The sequence below is a fragment of the Bombus vancouverensis genome, chromosome 15 (genome assembly GCF_051014615.1).
Source record: "Bombus vancouverensis nearcticus chromosome 15, iyBomVanc1_principal, whole genome shotgun sequence".
In the NCBI taxonomy this organism is placed as follows: Eukaryota; Metazoa; Arthropoda; class Insecta; order Hymenoptera; family Apidae; genus Bombus; species Bombus vancouverensis.
The window spans coordinates 4853434-4875016 of NC_134925.1; the positions used below are offsets into that span (position 1 = coordinate 4853434).

Here is a 21583-nt window from a genome sequence, read left to right on the forward strand (position 1 = left end):
CATCTTTTTATACGAAGCGGCGAAATGAGAAGCGAGAGAGAGGAAAAAAAGGCAGAAAATCCAGGTCATACTAGGCTGCGCGCGAATTTGATTCGAGCGTTTCGCAGCCCTTGTGTTCTACCTCGAACCATCTCTTTCATCCCCATAGCGACTTTAATGTCAAACGTTTTACATCTGCTCGTGACAGACTCATCGATTCCGCTTTAGACCGCGTGTTTCTTTCCATTTGGGGATTTTCCCAGCTCCTGCTCCAATGGCAAGTGTACAGCGAGTGTTTTGACGTCGAACGAACAACGTTGGTGCGTCAATAGCCGTATGATTTTCAATTAAACACTGTGCTCGTCTCGATCAATCTTCGGTGAAACTCCGCCACAATTCCTCCGAAAGACATTAACCACAGAGAAATCGATTAAGGTAATAATTCAAAGTGATGGAAAGCAGCTGGCCAACGAGGATGATTTTAATACCGTAATTTCTATGGCAGATACGCGGCACCATTCTGCTCACACTCGTAGCTATGTTCAAAATAGTACATTATCACTCGCGTTATCTCGTTAAATATTGTTTTAACTGACTGCTGCTCGCGGTCACGTGCTTCCGCTCCATTTACAACGGTCAAATATTAGCATGATCAACGGAGAAGTTCGAACAGAACTGGGAGAATTAAACTTGCACGAAAGTTTCTACTACAATTGGATCAGGTTTACGACATGTCATAAAATTCCTATTTTTTCAGAAATAAACTTCAACTCTTTTACGATCGTGATGTGATGAATTTTATACAACGTACAATTTTGTATATTGTATTGTCAAGTAAAAAATGTATTTCTAAGTCACGTTACTTTAACTCAAACGACTTGAACGAATTTGAGTAACATGTCTAATCCGGACGCAGAAGCTTAATAGTCTCTTTCCAATAACTAATAACAGGCAGTGCGATTGTAAGCGTCCTCCTTTCCTTCCCTTTCGACCATGGTGTTCGATAAGAAAGAAAGAAAGAAAGAAAGAAATTCATTTCTTCGCATTTCTATTTCAAGTCGAGCAGACCTAGTACCCCGAAACCAACAATGGTAGCACGGACAAAGAGAGTATCAATCGCGGCGTCAAAGGAACAGAACTGTACTAAAATGTACCTACTGTTCTGCTACTGGAGAACCGTTATGATGAATTTTTAATCCTTGAGAGTTACCCTCGACGAAAAGCCGCGAAACGTCCAATCGCAGGCACAGGAATGGAGAACGTCAGTGTACGTAGTTATTCGTAAAAAGGGTGACACGTCCTTATTGAAAAGAATCCGGATTCTATGGGGGAAGGGGTGGGGGGCGGTGGATTTCGGTAACCAATAACTTGGATTTCGCTCCTTTCCACGGAAATAATCCTGGCATCGATTCCCTCTTTCTTACGGATCTTTCACCCTATTTCCAACTCTCAAGGTTTCTCTGAGAACGCTGGAATTGCTAGAATATAATAAGGGATTCATCATTGAATGCACGAGAAATGTTTAAACTCGATTAACACGGGTGAACACAAAGATGAATATACTCTCAATTGTTTGGAATATTATTACACACAATTGCGTTAAAGTCTTGGCAACTAACAAACGGTACTGTTAGAAAACATCTTGACATGGTTTTCTATTTCTGGCATTTTCAACGAATCTTTACGTTTAGACAGGCACGAAAGAATTCTTCTAGTTAAGACACAAAAAGCTGACGAACAGGATACTGATTACTGTATTTTAAACTAATCGACATTTTTTCAATAAATTATCGATAATTCTCGAATTAAACGCCTCTTCGCTACCAACGACAGATTTAAAACAACATCAAGTGCGGTTACATTCATCCACAAAAATAAAACTCGTAACTTTCGTACAGTACGTACTGTAGCTTTTCTGAAGGCAAGCGTTTGTCATTTAATCACCGACGTGCGATTCAATTAAGGACATTCTGAAAAAATGTAATTTTTTCCTGCGAACCATATTCGCGAAAGAGTATCACAGACAAGCCGGAGTCGAGGTCGGAATGCAATTATTTAGAGGGTACGAGAGATATAATCGGTTTCTCAGCTTCATGCTGACGCGGCGCTTAAAAGAGCATGATTTGCCTGAATCTAGATGAAAAGAAGCAACGAGACCGTCGGCCAGAAAGAAATTTAATTGGGTCGGACAAAACGTGGCCACCGGCATTTTGGTACAGGGGTCATGCCACCTTGCGACTGGCATTTTCGGCTCCGTTGAACTTAACTGAGGCAACCTCATAGATACGAGCGTATGCTCGCGCGCTGCACTCGACGAGATTCGCAAAGCAAAGCTACCTATAATGGTCGACTTTTCTAACTCGTAGAACACGGTACTGAAATCCACGTGATTTTCTTCAAACACAATAATTGACTTTAAAGACAGCAACAACTCGACAAAATCGGTTGCATCGATCGATTCGAAAACGTAAAGGGAATCACAAAGTATGGGAATCGTTTGGAAAGAAGAAACGGATGGTATACGGCACGCGAAGCTCGATGAACACGAATGAAAGTGGTTCCTGCACAAAAGAGAAAGATCAGAAACTCGCACGTACTTTCGATCGTTCGAAATACACCGATTTTCCGCTTCCGTCTCGTTACACCGATTTCTTCCCGCTGCTATCTATTTCCTCGTCCCCGTTCCACAGATCCGATAACACGATCGACTATCGCTTATCAATGATTCATAATTGAATCAAACGTTGGCAAACGTTGAACATAGAACTCTCTGGTGGAAACGGGCTCGACAAACGCGAATGGCGTCATTCCAGTTAAAATGGCCAAGATTCGTGGTCGTCCGACGAACGGTATCGTTTCACCGCAGTGAACTCCGATTTCTCCGGACCGACTGAATATTTATCTTTCCGGGGATTTGTAACTCGATAGACCAGCTCGATTGCCTTAATTTACCGCGCGTTTCGTGAATTTTTTAATGGAACGGACACGTCGCCGGGTGGACGAGTTGCGGCGATTTCAATCCGTTTCACTCGCAAGATTTCTCACAGCTGACCAACGGACGCATCTCGGGACGGACATTGTTATTCATGATCTCATGAATTTTCGCTCTTGACGAGCGTGCTCCAGGTTGCTCGTTACCTCGCGAGAAAGGCCGTTGCGAAGAGTGCGTGAGAAATCTTCTGTTCCTTTCTCTCATTCCCAGGAGGAAGGTGAATAAAAAGTGAGATGAATTTTTCATTAAGAAAGCCGTGAGTGTAAACGCATAGGTTGGAAAGAAAACGAAGAAAGAAGAAAAAAATATTTCGTAGCCGTGAACTGTAAAATTTGCCGTGGAAAGGAGGTAGCGTTAGGGGTAGCGGTGGCCCACTAACGTTTGACGTCACCGCGAGAGACTTTGCCTCTGCTCCCTTCCCAACCCGTTTCTCTCTTGGCAAGAATGGAAGCAGCGTGACCAGGTGACCGATAATCCGGAACAGAGTCGAGAACAAGCAGAGAAATGCGCGCGGTTTCAAGGATGCGGAAGAATCGACCTCATCGTTTCGCTAACTAATCATGCGGCGAATTTTCTCTCCCGATGGAAGATTATTTTTGCAATACAAAACGATCGTAAATCAAACGAAACGCGAGATGAAGTGGCAAAAAAGCTTGAGACTGATCGCGTATCGACGGTTATGAATTCCTGTCGGGAAATTTTCGCTAAAACAGCTCGTTATTCCGCGTGTTTACGCGATAACGGTGCTTGCTTCGTACTTTTCGTCGCTTTTCTATCTTTTTAGACCCGACCGTGGTAAAAAGAAAGAGAAAAAGCGTGCCGAGCCGCCGCTCCGTCGTGTCAGACTTTTGAGGCCGCCCTTATGTAAAGCCGTTATAGAAGCAAGGGAAAACGGCCAACGCTGGCAGAAAAGGGAAGATTAAACGGTTACCGTTGAAAGATTAAAGTTTACAAGCGCTAATCGCTTCGCGGATACTTCAGACGTGGGATACGTGCTCGTCTTAACTCTAAAATGAAGTCGGTAGCTGGCTAGAGGAGAGCAGTTTCGACGTATCGAATTTAATTTTAGAAAGATGAAATACTCGTTAACGTCACACGTGTACGATCAAGTGACAAACGGTAGAAAAGGAATTACGACCGTGCGATAAACCCAATTCACATCGCTGCCTAACTATCGCGTATGTATATCCCCAAGTGGATTCATTATTTCTACACTGGAAACAGCAAATGGAATCACACTAAACTGTAACGAAGAGGGACGAAACGCGATACTAGATGTTACCAGAGGGTGCAGTAGAATACACCGATGCGATAAGAGATCTAAGCAGTTTCATCGTACTTTCACCCGTAATCTCTCTGATAAAGATCTAAAATAACTTTGGCTTCATCCTATTTTGAGAATGACTCGTGTATCATCCTGTTAGCAGAGAACCCGACCTGTTGCGGATAATATTAAGTTTTTACTAAAATTCTATCCTTTGTAACCCGTCAACCAGATCAAAAGTATCGATAATCGTGAAGATCTTGGTACGATCAGGAGCATTCGTTCTTTCAGGCTCCACAGATATTGTCATCTTGCAATGGACTAAGAATTCTTAAGAAATTATGAGACTAACGATCCAATCTATACTATGACAATTGATAAATGAATATGATCTTTTCGCAATTGAAATGGAAATGGAACGTCAGACGGTATCAGTGACAAAGAAGTTGTTCTTCGCACGAAATCAAACGACTCCTGTTCAAGAGCAGTGTCCCATTTTATTCCAACCAGTTCAGGATAGACCATAGCGTAAATTAAATCGAATTAGATTCTCTCTAACGTGCGTGAAATACACACGTTCGTACGTATTTCACGTTCTAGGCCGTGTGCGCGTCACTTCTAAGCGAAACGTCGTCGCTCGTATTGTAGAACAGCGTATCCCAGTTCTGGTATGCGTATCGTTCATAGGAGCGCGTGACTGTAAAAGTTATTATATGGAAACGACGTAATCTGCCCTTCTGTTACCTCGTAAACGGGATCGAAACTTTCATAGAATATGGAAACTGTGTTTATTCACGAATCAGTGTTTTACTATGTTTAGAGAGGATTGCGAAGAAATTCGTAAAAATCAACCGTACTCGCGCGTAATCCCATATTTTGTTAAATTGAACGAGAAACTTTTTCACTGGCGAAAGTTAGCCCGGTAAATTTATTCTCTTTGAGCCGAGAACGGAATTAATTCCGCTCTCTTTGCCCGTCGCATCATTCGTAACGAGCGTAATCGCAGTACACTACAAATGCTTTCTCTGATTGAAAGTTGCATCGTTTCGATTCGCTCTACTTATGAGCAGACAATATACATAGGCTCGCGAGAATATTCGAACGTTTATGAGTACTTTTCGTGAATATGTTATGCGTGTTATATGAAACATTTTGATTGTCATAAGCAAGAGATTATGAGATTAGTTTACTATCATTATGCTATTGAAGTTTAAAACAAATAATGTAAATGTATAAAAAAATTACAAAATATTTAAAACGTAGCTATGTATCTCACAGAGATCGCAAAAGTATTTAAAGCAATCTTTTTACTGAATGTTAAAACAGCTTGCCGGTAAAAAATAGGAAATGTGATTGTGTTTCTCATGAAGTTCACAAAATTGGAGCTCATGAAATTTTAAATACCAATTTTCTTCGCCGCCTACTATTTTTCGTTTACATAATAGAATTTCATAGACAAATGAGTTTTAGTTCAGTTAATCGGATATTAACTAAAGCTTCACTCCAATCAATGAAATCCACATAAATTGACTACTACTGCTCTCGATATTCCTTTACTATAAACGTTCATAAAACCGACGACATTCTCCAATATTTTATTTTTATCATACAATAATGCTTAATAGTATAATATATAATTTGCTTGATTAAAAAGGGAATTATTGGAGAAACTTCATAAATTGTCTACCCATTTTACTTTTACTCCTTTAAACGATGAAGCATTTGTCTATTGTAAAAATTATTGACTGAACTTCACAAACTGACCCATTTTATTTATTAATTTAAACGATAAAGCGTAGCTCGAGATGAATTCCCCAAATTGGCCCCAGATTGGCCCTAGATTGGCCCTAGATTGTAAAATCACAAAAGAATGTTCCGTGACAAAGTGGCTATTCAATATTCATTCGTTTCTGTTGCAGCTTTCAGAGGACATCGGCTACGTCGTTTATTCCGCGCTCGGCAGCTTCTACATCCCGTCGTGCATCATGGTGTTCGTGTATATACGCATTTATTTCGCGGCGAAGGCTCGCGCGCGTCGCGGCATCCGCAAGCAGCCGCGTCCTCGTGCAGTGATACCGCCTGAGTCCCCGGATATTAGACAGACCAGTTTCACACAAAGCACGCCGGCCACTGAATCGAAAAAACAGGCTGGTTCCGCGATGGAGAACGTCGCGACTATCGAGAATCAGCCCGTACAAATACCCATCGTCACGTGCGACTTTGCTAGCGACGTTAGTACCTCTGAAGCGGATCCCGGAGGAGGGAACAGTATTCCCATGGAGGAAAAGGATACGCTGAAGGTTAACGCCTTAATTTACTTCAAATGGTGTCTTTTTTTTTCTTTTGTATATTTTACCCTTGTCATATTTTGAGTCATACTTTCTATCCATAAATAAAATATGTTGTAAAGAATAAGTGTCCGGATGCTTTTGAACGATAACATACAGAAAAGTACGCACAGCTTACTGTTCGTGAATTCGACGTATTAAATTTCCAAAAGTAGCTTCATGAAATATGAGGCAAGGATAGCATTATTACTTATATGGAACTGTATGGAAAGGTACTTGCGATGAAAATATTCTTTCTCCTAAAATATGCCCCCTGTTGAAGAATTGATAGACAACAGACCATTTCGTACGTTTAACAATGTTATTCTTTTCCACGATTCGTCCCAAGTCAGACCATCTATCACGCTAGAAATACGAGCACGTGTTTCATATTCTACAAGTGCTTGAACGCACATGCTCGAATTCGGAGCAAACATTATCCTCTGTTACGTTGGAATACGAAGAAATCTATGTTATCAGCTTGTTCAAACGTATTCAAATTCGATCCTCCCCCCGCCCCTCCGCCGGAACTCGTCTCTTATTTTTCGTGAATTTTCCTCATCCACTCGGAGGCAGAACGTCAAACATCTTTTCTGAACATCTTTTTCTAAATGTGTAGCAGATTCTCCGATCTCGAACGACACGAGACGCGCAAGACACCTGTCTCCACGCTCGTATCCCGGATGCACTTACCCAATAACTTCAGTTTCGTGGTCTGGGATCTGAATACATCCCGTTTGGCGATACAGCGACGCGTTTCTCAAGATCTCGTACACTGCTACAACGCATGAAAGAGAAACTAGTAAATCGCCGAATGTAGAAATTCGTTGTTGGATTTTCTCGCAAGATTCTTCCACGGTACAAACAGAATCGAATAAAAATCTCGCGAATCGAAGAGCACAATTCTTTATCGTTCTAGTATCGAGATCGAATCTATCCTATACATGTCCGTTTCCCAGAATCTTTACTTTCTTGTGTTGTTTATAAATACGAAACAACTGGTATCGTCGGAAGCTTCTTGTACCAGTAAGGTGCATATTGTAAAACTATGCATGGGGATAGCTTAGATTGGTAATGGCTATTTAGGCGGTTTAGAAACCACGTTGATCAACTGCACTAATTGAAAAGTATAGAGAAGCGACGATGTTGCAAACACTTGTTTATATTTACCTCAGAGTTTTCATTACACCATTTATCGTTTAATTATCGTTGAAACGATCCTTTTCAAGTAACGATGATTAAAACGCTGTGTAAATCTGTTGGACAGGTGACGATCCCAGTCCCAGTGCAGAAGAGCAACCTGAAGGCAACGCTGTCAGTAAACGGCGACGGCCAATCGAGCGTGCCATCGCGGTGCAGGGCGCCTAGCGTCGGCATCGACGTCGACATGGTGTCGGAGTTCGACCCGTCGTCGTCGGACAGCGGCGTTGTATCCAGGTGTGCCGTGGTGAAGCCTTTAAAGCTTCGTCTCTGCCAGCCCATCTTCGGTCGTAGGAATCTGGGCAAGCTCAGAAGAGAGCACGGGGACGGAGGACGCACGTCTGGCAAAGACGACTCGGGCGTAGAGTCAAAATCGTCGAAACCGCGGGACCCGGAGAGAGAGAAGAGGAGACTGGCGAGAAAGAAAGAGAAACGAGCCACTCTGATACTCGGTTTCATCATGGGCAGCTTTATTGCCTGCTGGCTGCCATTCTTCGTCCTTTACATCGCGAAACCTGTGTTCCCTCGCGTCGAGATACCCACGCAGGCGTTCGTGATCGCGTTCTGGCTCGGCTACATGAACTCTGCCCTGAACCCCTTCATCTACACCGTCTTCAACAAGGATTTCCGCCGCGCGTTTCGCAGGATACTGTTCAAATAATCCCGTCGTCCCTGGACGAACGTTCTCGAACGGGATCCAGGTAACACGAATGAAAATCGATCGGCGAATACATCGCCTTTGCGAAGTAGAACGTCGATGGAAGGATCGGGCAAGAACGCTTGAACAGATATCTTTATTGCGATAAGTTAGGAGAACGACACGACGAAGGTGTTTATGCGCAAGAGTCTTGGGAAATTCGGACGCGACTGTAAAAACTCTCGCGGGACGCTTCCTTTGGAATGTAAACTCGGTGAAATTCTAAACTCGGTTCGTGTCTAATGTGGCCTCGGAGACGGGCGCACCGAGAATTTCCTCGTCCATGCAGTTCGAGGATAACAATTTTCCGGGAAGAAATCATGAGAAAGTTGACAAATTCGATAGCCCGTTTTGCCAGTGACGGCCATGAATCCTCTACACTCTACGAGATGTCGTGGACTATCGGTGTGTTTCAGCAACAGCTGCTGCCTCTCCCTCGATCGGATACAACTTCCGACTGGTTGTCGATTCAACATGACACCAAAGAAGACAGATGGAACTTCGCGACAGCTAGCGATACGGATTCGAGAACTACGGCTGCATCGTGATTTTAAACTAATTATATCGAAGGGAGGAACGCGTGAAAAGTGTCAGAGACGTTTTCTTTTTTGCTCGACAAAGACGAATTATTGGTCGCGATGATCGCGACACGATTCGTGGGTTCTCTGTATCCCGCCTCCGAGGAATCGGATCTTTTCGTCGAAGCCACCTCGTCATCGTTCTTCGTCAGAATGGAAGAAAATTGGGTGGGGACGGGGGTGTACCTGCGGCATTCTTCCTTCTCCGAGTTCCTTGGACAGACGGCACACGGTCCGATTGTAAATTAAAAATCGCGACAATCCACTTACTATCGATGTACGTGAATGTAGATATGTATAGCATACGTGTATGTGTGTATATAATATGGCCGTCGCGAGCGGCTCGTCCGGAAAGTTTCTGTTCTTTGATATTCACGTAGGTGACTAAGAAAGGAACACCTTGCATGTTCGCTTGATTTCGCTTCGAAATTACCTGCTATTCGATTCGTGAGCAGTGTAAGAGATGGAAAATTTTCCGAAGCACGAGCTACCGAATACAAAGTTTCTTCTAGGAAGGGAAAATAGCAGTGTGTCGAAGATTGAAAGAGAAAAATAGAGGGAAAACGAAGGGAAGGGAAACTGAGAGTTCTGATTCTTCGCTACCATGTTTCACGCGACGTGGAACGAAAACTTTCGGAACGGGCTGTGGCATACGTTGCGCGTGTAATAATACGTAACTGTTCTACGATATTATATACGCACATCGGCACACGATCGCAGGAAGGACGAGGATCTCGAAGCGAGCACAAGTTCACGAGAGACGTGATCGGAATGATCGTCATCGGACAAATAAAATAAAAAAAAAAGCTAAAACGAAATATTGTTTCCTATTAAATAGGTACACATCGTTTTATCAATAGGATCGATATACGGCTACGGTTTAATCGTGTAATCGTTTAATCACGACAGTTTTTTCGAATTCTATCGATTTAAATAAACGGTAAGGATGCTGAAAACGTAACGATACGTATTATTATAAAAAAACGTAGAAGTTTCTCGAGTTTAAAAATCAAATGAAAGAAGAATGGAGATGCACGGGAAGAGAGAAGAGATACGGGGAAACGATCGCTTTGCACGACGTACGGTCAATGGGAATAGAATTCGCACGACAGCAAGGATAAAAAGTAGGATGTAATGCTTGCAATGTCCGATTTCTGTTTGTTCGGCTTGAAATATTAAATTTGACTACGCTACACCCTGGTGAAACCGCGATTAAAGATGAATGCACAGCTTTATTTGTTTATTGGTGACGCGCGAAGCCAACATAGAACCCTATGCGGTTTCAATTATTATGCGGCTTTACGCAATGTTTGCGCACCGGGGTGCCAATTCGCGATCAGCTGCTTTATAATTTAACGCTTGCCGACCTCACCGAGGCACCGAATCCACTCTCAAAACCGATCAAACCGGTTCGAAACTTACCACCCCCTTTTATCCGAGCGCACGCCAGTTTTACTTAATCGATAGCTGCGCGCCACCGGTGTACGCGATATTTTTCTAACTCTTTCTTTCCATCGATTAAATTTGCTACGTAATTTCGAATATCGAAAGAGAAAGCTGTATTCGTATTCATAAATACGATTTACAAGTATCGGGACATTGACCAAAAATAAAATAAATCTCAAAAATGATTGGGAAATTACCTAAATCTCTGATTATATCAACGATTGTTATCCAGTTCCAAAAGACGTCTTAATATTTATGAACTTATTTAAGGATATTTTTCAGAATTGAAATCGCAGGAAACGACACAATGTTCAAGTTATGTGAAATATTTTACGCGAATCTGTATTGAGAAATGTTGGCACGCCTATCTGTCTAGCAACGATTCGAAACAAATCAAATAGCGGCAAAAACGTAGCTCATAAATCGAAAGTGGCCCATCCATCGGAACAAATTTCGAAAAACAATTTCCATCGATAGCATTCAATCTGGTCTCTCTATTTCGCAGATTAAAGATCATCCCCGCAGTCTGACCGCGAGAAACTCGAATAAAAAATTACTTTCGGGCTTCTGTACCGAGACCGAGGATCGAAATCCGGCTATTTTTGGTCGGGGATTAAGAGTTAAGAGCCAGCATACGTTTCACATAACCAACACACCTACATCGAACTCTCTTTGCTTCCAATCGGTCTTTTACAACTTTCAGAATTACATTTCCGTTCAACAGCGGAAAACGTGTTTTAGAAAACGATTCCTATTCAAATCGACCAGTTCATTCGTCGATCGACGTAATATCGAAAATATTGGGAGTGAAAATACCAGATGTGAAAATTACCAAAATTATGAATTCGTATTTTTTTCATAGATTGCGACGATGCGCTTCTTAATGACATTTCGTGCAATATACGAATGAAAGCTTTCATTACATTTTGTTTCATTTCGATTCCGCTGATGCAAGTTTTACACTTCATCTCTTTCTATTTTCAGTGTGTATATTTTTTATCAAAAATATCTTTAAAGTTCCAATTTTTAAAAGCTCTGTAGTTCAGTGTATAAACCGAACAGTTCAAAATCAAAGATATCTTTCATATACCTTTCATTTCTTTCATCTCGGCATAGGTTCAATATTATACCCTAGTTATCGATAGCTGCAGCGTTCAAACTAAAAATTTCTAACAAAATCACGCACCGATGTTCCAAATAAAAGATAATTTCAAGAATGAAATGTTTTCCACGTAACATTTACCCCTAGAGCGCGTTTCAAACTAATTTACGAATTAGCCGCAACCCCTTTATAGCCAGGCTGTACATATGTCACGTGTGCACGCATCTACGTGACACGCAACGCGCTACAACGATAAATCAATAAAGCGTATATACGTGTGGTCTGTAGTATGCAATACACGCGTGTGTCTAGCTTTCCCTCATTAATTCTGTCTCTCTCCGACCAAGCTCCACGCATTAAGGGTGAACTGGGGCAAAGTGTCGGGGGAATAGACGAACAAGACAGTCTCTCGAGTGTACAGAACCAATAAGAGGCGCGCTGATAAGATTGCAACGTTCATGCGACGGATTATTAGCATAGCTGAGATCGATGGACCGTGTACACACGGATACACGTACCACATAATATACCGTATATACGTTTTTCCAGTCGGATTTTTGCTTATGAAAGGGTTAGGAAATCGACGGTTTTGATGGATCGATCGTACATTAAACAACGTAGGTTGATACACCCTTGATGATTATTTGAATCGGCCGCAACGAGGTGCAAACGCAACGTTTGCACAGTCAACTATCGAGCGGTTTGCGTGGAAAGCTGCGAATAAAAGCGGACAAAACTTTTGACATGATCGTTACAAATTGATTTCGACCGGCTGGAGGAACCTGATGCGCATTTGTTATCCGGCTATCTTAGTCGTGTTCCGCGCCGATATTAGCATGTAAAAATAAACGAAATACCAGACCGTAGAAAAACGAATACGTGTTCGTTACGATATTTGTCTCCTTGACTCGGTTTCACCCTTCGATAACCCGAGATCCATCGGTCGCGGGGAACAATTTCGCGTCGATCGCAACCTCGTGCAATCCCATCTCGAAATATTACAACGCGTACCTTGTAACATGAAATCCTGTATTAGACGGTCGGCTGGATCCTTGAGAATTTATCGTGCACGAAATAAAAGGACTGGAGATGCTGTCGTAAGATACTATGTTCTCGAACGCGTAAACGGAAGCCAGAAATGGATACACATAACCGAGTGGAATTTACGTTCTAACCGAGAGGCCGGATGCTCGGTAATATTTCAGACGATCAAACATCGATACAGAGCTCCCTGCTGCTTTTTCCTTCTTTCGCTCTTTCGTCTCGTTATCGCTGATATCCAATACGTTCGTCTCTTTTCACGATCTATTGATCTCGGTCCACGTTTTTGATCTCCATCTAGAAAATCGTCGAGGTTGGAGAGACACAGAGCAATCTTGAGAACTTGTGCCTTTTCCTCTCTTGTCTTTTTCCTTCTTCTTTTTTTTTTTTTTTTTTTTCGTTGCTCTCCAGAAACCTTGCTCTATTCGATACCCTGAAAATTCCTCATCGAACGCTCGCCGTGTTTCCCCGAAAAGCGAGATCGACCGAAGATCATCGATCTCTCTGCCAAAGTGGCACGGAATCGAGACACACGCAGCAATAGGAAAGAATAAATGAATCGTCGAACGTTTCTCCTCGTTGTTAGTTTCAGAGTTAATTAGATCGATATAAGATGTAAGCAAAGTTCGGACAGCGAGATTCGACATTTTCCTGTAAACGAGTTACTTGTAAGATAGTAAGATTAAGTCTGATGAGACTAAATAATAAAATGTAAGAGAAGTGTGCTTGGCGTTGGCAAACGCTAAGACGAAAATTGCAAAAGAGGGAAATACCGTGAATCCGTAAAATGCAACGTACTAAGTAATTACGATAACGTACTGTCGTTTACCATTAATATCGTTAATGAAACTACGTGTACGCGGCGATCTTGCCTTAGGCGGTCGACCAAATTTTTTGCAAACCAAATTTTTCCATGAATCTCTCTGTGTGTCAGTAATTAATTACCTTACCATACGTACACACGATGTTAACTTAAGCTGTAAGCATAAGAGAAATTTACCAACGTTAGAAGCAAAAGACCTAAATCGTGCGGAGATTTTGAACGAATGATATACGAAGAACAAAAACGACGAAGAACGATCTCGAAGGACTGGTGTAAAGAGAGAAGCAAGCTAAACGATGTTTAAAATAAAAAAAAAAGGAAACCGATCATTCTAATTCTAATATTACGCTCGTACCGTCTCTGAACCTAAGCGACACGCAACACGTTGTCACGAGATTAAAATAATAAATTAACGAAGACACGATACTTTGTATTTATACACGTTGTATACAGATATGTATATTGTTACTAATATTATTCTTATTATTATCAACAGATTACCATTATTCTTATTATCGTCATTATCATTCTCGATTCTTATTACCATCGATCATTCTTACATATTAAATAATCCAGCGTCGCCGTAGGGATCGAACGATCTATTTTAATTATTATTTCTACTCGTCGAGCGGCACTACTCCTTTGTCTGCTCGAGATTTTGAAGTAGAGCGAGATCGTTCGTTATATCCACCTCGCTGATAACGCTGCTAACAATCTATTTACCCGATTCCAATCAAACTTTTCCAAAAATATCTCCGGTATCCAAGCGGCGACGAACGGACCACCGAGAGCGACGAGATGCATCCAGTAGATTTACAGACACTTTTATCGTTAGATTCATCTTACGAGAACGCAAACTTCCGAGATTCATCCTTGTCCGTGGAAAACCAGACGAACTGGTATATTTCACTTCGAATCACCGACTAAAAACTTGGATTAATTATCTCGATAACCTAGTCTCATTACTCATCCCGTTGTTTTTTCCTCTCTCCAACTTTTGTAAACTCATAAAATTACAGCCGGATAATACTCCATTAATAGTACGTTGATTCGAAAATTTCTGCAAACTAAACGCAGTCAATTGACATTCCACCGCGTTAAATGTACGATAACTGCACGCCTTTCAAACACGTACACACACCGTCGAGCTCGTAATTAATTCGAGCATTTTCCATTTCCGTGCCTCTTTTTAAGACCCACCTACTCTATTTACGATTTCAATTATCATTGTGATACCGGACCGCTTAAAAACAATTTCCCATTTAATACCAAAGCTTCCGAAGCATGATGCATTGTTTCGTTCTTTAAAATGTCGTAGGCATCGCGAATTAATTTATTTGCTGATTTATTCACCTACCGCGCCACTATCGTATGCTCTACCGATATTCTAACAGTTATAAAAAAAAATTTTTCATTCGTGATTAATCACACGACGTAATAACCCGAACGATCTCGCGCTGGGCGCCGCGAAACGATCTCTATCGATAATATTGGAGCAATGAAATCACTGTGATATCACTAAAACGCTTTCAAGGTGTGTGTTGGAATCGACAATTATCGCCACGCTTGCCGGGCTCAGCGTGGCTAAGTTTCCAATAAATTAAAAGTGGCAGAAATGGAATTAGATATTTGGGGGGGGGGGGAGGTGAGAGAGAGAGAGAGAGAGAGAGAGAGAAAGAGAGAGAGAGACAAAGAAAAAAAGATGATTTATGGTATCGATTATCGTAAATTATTGTAAATCATATTGTATTGTATATACGTATACATACTTATACATAATATATAAATATACACATAGAGTATATTACGGATGACTACTAATATCATTAAAGATTACTATGATCGTATTACCGTCATTGTTAGCCGACACTATTATCGATGCAACAAGTTCTACTGTCTAATAGCGTTGATCGTCTGTCGCGGAGAGAGCGAGAGAGAGAGAGAGTGCAGCCTACGCAAGATCAAAACCGAACACGAAACTATAATACAACGGCCGAATGATATCGGATCGTTTGCGAACGATTGTTTTATTGTACATGGGAAACCATATATCCGGAAGGGATCTCGTTTCCGGTTCATTCCGATTTTTCTTCGATCTAGTAACGTTTCTATATATAAGCGAACACACGGTTTTCTTCGACTTTATCATCGATCGTCGTAGAGGAAAAGAAACGTAAAGAGAAGAAAAAGAATCTGAAAAAGCGTTGTAGTAGTCTATTTGAAAGGGCAGTTGCAAATTCTATCTAGAGACAATAGCGAGAACGCGATTAAACGAAACGCGAACTTGTCAGTGGCCGAGATAACCGGAAGGGCGATCATTGCGAGATGATAAACCGCGACGATATTAAAGTCCGTTAAAAGCACGCGGAATGCCTCGTTCTACGCGACACTTCTGTACGTAATTTTAGCGAGAGGTTTCGCTGGCGTTTCCATTTCTGCGTGAAACGTGCGTTTCATTCGCCATTCGAATACATCTCGAGGCAATCGAAAAACAATTTTCTTCCATCGCAGTGATCGCCCTTCGAAGCAGCTTAGGTGCGTGACAATGAGCGGAATCACCGCTCTTATTCTTTACTCTATGAACATCGCTCGGCGTGCCTCGGTCCGAGAATAAATCGTGCAAATCAACCGAAGCAAGATTACGTGGCGTCAAAGAGGTAATTTAATAATTTGCCAGTCGGAGATAATGAAATTTTAAGCAGGATACAATTATGCCACCGGTTAATATTCATTATATTTAATCACGCTCCATCGATGCTCGTTTTAATCCGATCCGTATACAGTGGCAACCTTACGAATTTACATCGATTTTCGGATCGAGGATTTCACGCGTTGCGATCAGAACGATTGAAATTCGTCGGTTTAAATCTTTAATTTGAAACTTGCGAATATCAACGAGTTGTCACGACGATTATCAAGGCCATAAAATAACCATCTACCGATCACTCCGAAAATGCTTGAACAATCAGACGAAGAATGGTAATACCGATCACACCGCTAAACGAACACTTTCGTTCGCGGATCTCTCGTCATCCCTTCGACCTTTCTGCTTGAACGCGAGGTCATGTCGCTTCGGATCGATGTGCAAACGATACCTCGTTCCAGATCTATTCTAAGCCACTACTAATTCGCGTAGAACGGGGTACGAAACAGTACCAACGATTTTCTCGTCGTTATTCGAGAATGCACGAACTCCACGAGCCAGATTCTAACGTAAATCAAAATTTCCAATTCCCTATATAGCCTCGCTAAGAAGCATCGATCATCCTATCGCCTATATCGAACAGGCGTGACTTTCGTTTTTATTTTTTAACTATGTATGTATGTACGATTGCGAGGGCGATTTATCTTCGTAGTTAAAAACACAAAGCTTTCGTCGCGAACGCGACGACTAATTGATCTCGATACTCGTTGTTTAGCGATTAATTGTAACGTTTCGAACGGAACACCATCGACTCGTTCATCCGATACTCGCTGCGTTTACCGCTAAGAATACAACAGGCTGCACAACTAACCGAATAATTCAACGTGACTGAATCGAATTTTTGTACCGTTCTTTTTATTCCATCTCGTTTCTCTTTTAAAGCACGCGTGGATTCTCGACAACGATCCCGCGACTATACGCAGCAATAAAGTCAGCCTATTTCGTAAAGCCACACCAAAAGTCAGACCAAAAGCAAGTTCAGCCTGAAGAAGCGTGCGCCGAGTCTGTAAAAACGTAGCTTCGTAATTTTTCCGTTGGAATATCCCGTTTTTATTACACGCTGCGTAAAAATCCGTGTTTCCATGTAATATCGCTCGCGAGAACCTTCGAAGAGATTTAAGTTCCTAATTAGAATACTTCTCCCATTAAAATTCCAAGTTTCCAAACTTTTCTCGAAATACTCTCGATCGGGTGTAAATAAACACGGGTTCTTACACAAATATACACTGTCATGCACGCACGAAGTGTACACAACGAGACACTGTATACACCGGCAGAATACCGAGAAGCGAACCGCGTAAACGCAGAAACAAAAGAATCGTTCCGTTTCGGAAAAATGATAAAAGAAAACGAGGAAGAGGAGAAACACAGAAGAGAGAGTCTCGATAGGCGCAGAATTCGTTTTACGTCAAGTTTAATCTATAAAAGTCTTCCATTCCTTCCTCAACGTGTATTCGTCTACGTATTCGGCTGATTGGTTACGGACGTAGAGCGCATAGTGATATAGCGTGATTTCTGGAAACGGTAGAGGCCGAGCACTGACGGATCACCGGTTCTCGACGCGAGTTCCTCTCGAGATGACGCCACCAAAAACCGATCGATTCCACTGGACTGGCAGATATCGAAAGCGTAATCGCGCGTATCCTCGTCCGCCAAACATTTACCACCCTTAATTTAGTAACTCACTGCGATACGGTTGAATTTCAGCCAGAAACGGTTTAACAGTAACGCTCTCGTGCGAAACATGCGAACAACGCGTCATTTAAACGCGTTAATTACATTTCGACGTTTAAATACTTTCGTCCGATTGCGTGCACGCACACAGATAGGCATAGAATAAGAGAGAGAATAAAGGGAACGACGAGAGAGAGAGAGAGAGAGAGAGAGATGGTTGGATGATCGAAAATCTCGCTGGGCTACGATTAAAAAAAAAAGAAAAAACACATGGCGGAGAAACTAATTCCAGCCAGCGTGTAATCGAATCAGAGGACCAGTTTTCGATTGCAATTTTCCACCCTCTAAAGGGAGACAATAACGCTCCGAGGAATATAATGGATTTTATACAGAAACTCCAGTCCACGGTGCTCTTTAATTCGTTTGTGGTACAGCCGAGAAACACGAAAGAAAGAAGGTATATATCTAGTTTATTCGTTAAGGAAGTTCGTTCTTATACAACGAAGTTGTAATTCGCGCTCGAGAAAAATCAAGCGACATCCTCCGGACGTTCGTCGACTTCGATAATACAAATTATTACAGCGAAACTTTCGACCGTCCGCGACACATTTCCGCTTTGTTCCGTTCTCTCTGGTCGAAAATTTCACGGAATCTCTACACCAACGGGAATTTTCGACGCGACTCTGTTCGCGATTAAACTGTGCCCGTTCTCACGGTTCTTCGTGCATATGGAAACGAAACAACGCGAGCACGCTACATTTTTGAAGAACGTAGGCTACTTGTTGCTTCGTAGGGAATGCGTAAACTAATGGCCAATAAAATTTCTGCTGAAAATTTAACAAGCGAAGCTACGAGAACGGGTTCTGGGCCGCGTTACGATCACGAAACTCCCGCGAATAATCGAGGCAAGTATCCACGAGGCGAACGGGTAAAAGTCGAAAAGCCCAAAAGTGTCGATACAATATGCTGATCTTTTGCTTGTTTGGAAGAACAGGGCAGGAGAGAACAGAACTCTCGCTATTGTTTTGTCGCGAACCGGAGTTCCGTTGCGAATTGGATAAGGTCGCTATAAGATGCGGTCAATGAAACGAGAAAGAAAAGAAAAAGGAGACTCGCGTTGCTCGTGTTTGGAGCTCGCCGATTTTTGCTCGTCCTCTCCGTTTGGCCGGGAAATGCTTATCGCGGATATCAGAGACGCCGGTTTCTCTCTTGCGTGGTCGGTAGGTCGAAAAGCGTTTAAGAGAATAGAAAGGAGAAACGAAAACGGGCAAACGATCGTAGAATATTTCGTTCGGAATAGCGTGACAAAAAAGGAGAAATAGTAAAATGGAGGCAATAATATTGAATGTGTCTTTTAAGGAGAAAACCGAAGCAACTTTCTGTACAGTTGTAATCATTTTATGATTGTTTATGTGATAATCGTTGCGTTGTACATAAAATACGATATCGCCTTAGTTTTTCAAATATTCAAACGATGTACAGGTTTACGTGGATTTTATCTGGATAAAAAGGTTCGAACGATCTTGTTGAAATTGATTTCACTGTATATCGAGATGTTATAGCGATTCTATAGTATGTATAATATAAAGTATAAATATTGTAATAATTTCTTCGAAATTTCTCCGAGAGCGAAGGAGAGATCCGGAGAGGATAAAAGGAGAATGAGAGGTCTACTAGAAATTATCGGAGTGCGAAAGGTGAAAGACTCGTTCTCCAAAAACTGGCACGAGAAAACAGGTACTTCGCAGAGCACGAGCTGCTCATAGCGTCTTAAAGGAAAGAAAGTCTAGTTTATACGACGTGGGAAGGGAGAGAAAACAGTAAAGACAGTAACAAAGAGGGTAATAATTAAACGAGCAAGTGGAAATAAAATACAAAATGAACGGAAGTATCAAACTGCTTTACCGGTCTACGTTTGCTATGCCGTTGTGCTCGAATTGCCTGTTTTTGCAGAAACCCTGGAGGTTCGGTCTATCGATTGAGTCTGATCGATCGATCGTCGTCGAGAATCGACTCGAACGACCGATCGTTCGTCGGTGAAACCGTTAAGAAGGTCAAGGAATACGAGTACTACGATGTATACTGGCATTAAACGAAAGGAACTATCAGTACATTACGACTTTGTTTTATAAAAGAAAGATAAAAAACGAATCGACCTGTGTTCTCTTTTCTAATACCCTCTACTCTGTTCGTTTTATACGATCATAGTAACAATAGTCGTTTCTTGCATCTCGTTAATTAACACTAAAATTTCCAACGACTAATATACTAGAAAACTCGAGCCGAAGAAATCAAAAATGAAGGATGAGGAACAAGCTGCTGTTCATATATTTTACAAAAAATCAGTCAAACGTTAAAAAATTAAATTTCTATAGAAAATGACGAATTGGTTTGATTATTCTGGTATTTCTAGCGTTAGATTTATTTTGTATTTTTCCTGTTTATTTTTCATAGACTGAATTTAGAAGAATAAAGATCTGCCACGTTTCTCTCAAGTACCAGAACAGGTAAGTGTTGCTACAATTGAATTTAGAAATTTGTCAAGAAAAATATTAATTAGTAAAGAGAAAGTGCTTTAACCTTTTGCGCCAATACGCAGACATGGATTTATGAAAGTTTAAATAAACTTCCTATAATAACTTATAACAGAGTTCAGGACTAACAGAACTTCTGATAATTTTGGCGCAACGAAATTCCGCTTAACTTCTTCGAAATATCGGGGCCGAGTTTTAAACAATAGTCATACTCGAAAGTTGTTAATAACAGTTTCAGATAAGCCATCGCCGAGGTTACATCGAGCAACCATTAGATCGTCATTCAACGTCGGTATCGAGAGTAGGATGGAAGAAATAAAACTTTAACCATCAATTTATTAGTGAATACGATGAAATTTCATATGATTTCCTTACAATTTCATTCTTCTTTCCGTTCCAATCTTATCGTTTGAATCTCTTCTCAATTGTTTGCAACCTTGAACTTTTTCAGTTCTTTCCTTCAGTTTTCTCAACAAAACAATTTTCTTTCTATAGATACACTCGTCGAATCCAACCGAATCTCTACGACCTCGCGCACAAAAAATCAGCTCATCTCGACAAAAATGTAATAAATATATGATAAAAAGTGTAGCAAACTCGCTCGTACTGCGCTGTATATAAGGATCAGAGAATTGGAAAGGCAAAGATACTCCGATAGTCCGTGCGAATCCACTCTGAAATAGAATGCAATTCCACACTTCGATTTCTCTGGACCCATTGTGATGATAGTGGAGTAGACCGATTTCCACGAGCGTAAGCGAGCGTCAATCCGATTGGCCTTCGAATGAGTTTCTACTTACCCTGTCTATCGCGGTATCTGTACGCGCGGCACGAGCTTCCAAAATGCCGGATGTACGCATTCCTTAAGCTGATCGAATAGTAAAAAGTATAAATACCGCTTCCAATCAATCCATGAACGATATCTTTACGATTATATACATAGAATCTGTAAAAGAATCAGGTAATATAAGCAGCAGTCATATTAAAATCTACAAATTTCTGGTATAACTTCATTTAAATAATAGGTGTCTCGTAACACTATCTACTTTAATGAAAAATTCTATGGTACATTTGTAGCGCCACATGAGCTAGAAGACAACTCAAGCTACGCTGTTGTTTTGCCTCTGAGTACCAATATCGTTAGGATATGCATAACGTAATAATAAACCAAGTCCGAGCAAAACAATGTCACCGCTACGCGTAACCGTCAAACAAAGGCGAA

General features: G+C 41.4%; 1 protein-coding gene across 1 annotated transcript in view; it reads left to right on the forward strand.

Moving 5' to 3' along the window:
- Octalpha2R (alpha2-adrenergic-like octopamine receptor) overlaps window positions 1-19978 on the forward strand; it is a 127128-nt gene extending 107150 nt beyond the window's left edge. The window contains exons 2-3 of the mRNA XM_033335343.2: window positions 6155-6535; window positions 7830-19978. Of these exons, the coding sequence (XP_033191234.1) occupies window positions 6155-6535; window positions 7830-8423 (975 nt within the window). The 3' untranslated portion in view covers window positions 8424-19978. The remainder of the gene's footprint in view (window positions 1-6154; window positions 6536-7829) is intronic.
- The last annotated feature ends 1605 nt before the right edge of the window (window positions 19979-21583 follow it).